General features: G+C 41.5%; 1 protein-coding gene across 1 annotated transcript; it reads right to left on the minus strand.

The window, feature by feature from the left end:
* Nucleotides 1–395: 395 nt before the first annotated feature.
* Nucleotides 396–2,151, minus strand: LOC110038167. The gene is made up of 3 exons (XM_020742937.1): nucleotides 1,978–2,151; nucleotides 1,230–1,468; nucleotides 396–1,125 (listed from the first exon to the last, which is right to left on the minus strand). Exons 1-3 carry the CDS (start codon nucleotides 2,149–2,151, stop codon nucleotides 396–398), a joined length of 1,143 nt encoding a protein of 380 aa, XP_020598596.1.
* Nucleotides 2,152–2,546: the final 395 nt, after the last annotated feature.

A 2,546-nucleotide genomic window follows, 5' to 3' on the forward strand; every position in this document is an offset into this window, starting at 1 on the left:
CCCAAAAGCAAGAGGTGGCACAAACTTGGCCATAGGACAAGACTGCTCAAGGCCAAAAAACACAATCCCAACAATCATTTTTGCACTCTGAGGTAAGGAATTTGAAGCTTGTCTTCCTGAGTTAGTAAGTTTAGGGAGGGAGAGAGGGTTTTGGACACATCAGGATGATCAGCATTAGCTCCTTCCATAGCTAGGAAATTTGCAGTTCTATTAGCTTCATTATACACAAATGAAAAATGAATCTTACTTTCAGTGCTGGGCTTTTTAATTCTGTGGATCCATTGATTGATATGCCAAGAGGAAGACATCTTAGAATTAAGTAACTCCACCAGCAGGGAGGAGTCCACTTCAGCAACAATCCACTGCCAATTATTCCTCTTAGCAAAATTTAAAGCCTAAAATAGAGCAGCAGCTTCAGTTTCTAAAGTATCATCAGCTATGTAAGGGGCCTTGTAGAACAACAAAGTCTTCCCTTTGTGGTCTATGAAAATACCCCCAATACCTGCTCTCTTGTTTGTGTAGCTTTCATCAGTGTTAATTTTAATGAAAGGATAAGGAGGTATCTCCCATCTCACCTTGATAATTTTAGTGTGATTAGCACCCATGTAAGTGGTCTGCAGGATCATGGGGAACTTCCTCCAGTGAATTAGCTTGTTTAGGTAAGCCCAGCAATTAGACATCACCCATGTAGCACTGGCATCCCTATTCTCATGTTTGGCCATGTTTCCAACCATCCAAATAAACCAAGCAACAACGAAAGGAATTAGCATTAGGTTTATCCCTTTCCAGTCTTTGGTGCAGTCAGTAATGTTTTCCCACCCAATGTTAATCAGGTTGATGTTCATATGGGAAGTTAATCTACTCCAAACCTCCTTGGCAAAGTTGCACCTGAAGAAAAGATGATCTCTGGTGTCCTGATCTAGGTTGCATAGATGGCATCTAGAAGGGCCTTTCAGGCCCTTAAGTTCCAGAGTATCATCAGTGGGGAGAAGGTTATTAAGTACTCTCCAAGCAAAGAACAACATGGAGGGGGTGAGGTGTTTTTGACGAGAGGAAATATTCCTTTGGTAAGTTTCCCATCTGTACAGATACTTCTGGATATCTTTTGAGATGCTATCTCTAGTCCTATTCAGCAGTTGAGTTTGTCCTTATTATTTCAGTCAAATTGGATAGTCGAGATGTAGCTGACAGACTGCTCCTTCAGTAAGCCCCTCAAGAAGTCCTCAGACCAGGCATTGCCAACCCAACAGTCCTTGACTAATAAATTACCCTCCTTTTCATCCTGCAAAGGTTCTAAACAGTCATTATCACACCAGTTGTCTTTCCAGAAGTTAATATTCCCTTGTCCCAACTCCCATCTTAGCAGCTTATCAATGTCTTCTCTGGCCTTAAGCATTTGAGCCCAAATTCTGGAGTCTCCCACCTTCCTATTGACCTCCCCAGAGTGTACAGACTTAGAGTATTTGGCCTGCATGAAATTGGCCCATAAGCTTTCATTTTGTCTGAATTTAATCCACAGCTTACACAGGCTAATGTGTTGCATCTGGTGGAAACCTTTAAAACCTAAACCACCTGCCTCCCATGGTTTAGCCACTTTTTGCTAACTAGCCCAAGCCACTTGTTTTCTGTTCTCAGCCCACAAAAATCTGTTGAAGGTTTTTTCCAGCAGCAAAGATGTGCTTCTTTTCATTGTTGCCACTTGGAGAGCATACAAAGGGATAGAGGTAAGAATACTCTTCAATAGGGTGATCTTGCCAACATTGGACAAAAAGGAGTTAGACTACCCCTGAAGAGTAGAGGTTATCTTATCAATAACCTCATCAAATTGGATCAATTTTGTTCTTCCTCTGGTAAGATGGATCCCCAAGTATTTGAAGGGGAGGCTCAAACTAGAGAAACCAGTTTAAGGATGCATCCATTGCTTGATTGGTAGACTTTTTTTTTTGCTAATCAGAATCTCACAATTTCCTTGTTTACCTGTAGCCCAGACACCTGTTGGAAATGTTGAAGGCACTCCATAATACACTTGGTAGCAGGCTTAGAAGCCCTAGTGAACAGCAGGATGTCATCAGCATAGATCAGGTGGCTGATGTCCATCCTGGCTCTATCGTGGTAAGAGTTGAAGCTTTTCCTATTCTCCTTGCATTCCATCTGTCTAGAGAAGTAGTCCAAAACCAGTATGAAAATGGTGGGGGACAAAGAATCCCCTATTTTAAGCCCTCTGGTAGCTTTAAAGAAACCATGAGCTTTACCATTTATAAAAATTGAGTTAATATTATCCTCAAGCCATCTTTTAATCATCTTGTGGCATTCCATAGAAAAGCCTTTAGCCTCCAGAAATTCAATGATGAAATCTCAGTTAACCATATCATAAGCCTTCATCAGATCAAGCTTGAAGATAGCATTTCCCCCTCTGCAAGGTTTCTCCAAATCCTGCAGAAGTTCTTGAGCCAGAAGAATGTTATCCCCAATATTTCTGCCTTTAACAAAGGCAGCTTGGTTGATGCTGACAAGATGAGGTAAGACAGGCTGAAGCCTGTGAACAA

Source organism: Phalaenopsis equestris, unplaced genomic scaffold, assembly GCF_001263595.1.
Source record: "Phalaenopsis equestris unplaced genomic scaffold, ASM126359v1 Scaffold231800, whole genome shotgun sequence".
Classification (NCBI taxonomy): domain Eukaryota; kingdom Viridiplantae; phylum Streptophyta; class Magnoliopsida; order Asparagales; family Orchidaceae; genus Phalaenopsis; species Phalaenopsis equestris.